Source organism: Merops nubicus, unplaced genomic scaffold (genome assembly GCF_000691845.1).
Source record: "Merops nubicus isolate BGI_N331 unplaced genomic scaffold, ASM69184v1 scaffold29817, whole genome shotgun sequence".
In the NCBI taxonomy this organism is placed as follows: domain Eukaryota; kingdom Metazoa; phylum Chordata; class Aves; order Coraciiformes; family Meropidae; genus Merops; species Merops nubicus.
The window spans coordinates 1,197-1,459 of record NW_008618823.1 but is presented as its reverse complement, the minus strand read 5'-3'; the positions used below and the strand labels follow the sequence as shown (position 1 = coordinate 1,459).

The 263-nt window shown below is 70.3% G+C and overlaps 1 protein-coding gene across 1 annotated transcript in view; it reads left to right on the top strand.

Annotated features, from left to right (window-relative positions):
* LOC103776094 (exostosin-like 1) overlaps positions 1 to 263 on the top strand; it is a gene marked incomplete at its 5' end in the record, with an annotated part of 2,886 nt that overhangs the window by 2,448 nt on the left and 175 nt on the right. Inside the window, one exon of the mRNA XM_008943589.1 lies at positions 5 to 130. Coding sequence (XP_008941837.1) covers positions 5 to 130 — 126 coding nt within the window. The remainder of the gene's footprint in view (positions 1 to 4; positions 131 to 263) is intronic.

Below are 263 nucleotides of genomic sequence, written 5' to 3'. Positions count from 1 at the left end.
GCAGGGGCTGGTGGACGGCCTGGCCGCCTGCGAGGACATCCTGATGAATGTCCTCGTGGCCACCGTCACCAAGCTGCCGCCCATCAAGGTCACCCAGTGGAGGCAGCACAAAGAGACGGTGCCCCAGCAGGTAGGGTGCAAAGATGGGGATGTGGGGACCCCCCGGAATGGGGAGCGGAGCCCCTCACCCCCACGCTCCCCTCCTGCCAAGGTGAAGGGCACGGCGGCGGCCGCGGGCGGGCGGCGGTTCTCCCCGCGGACAG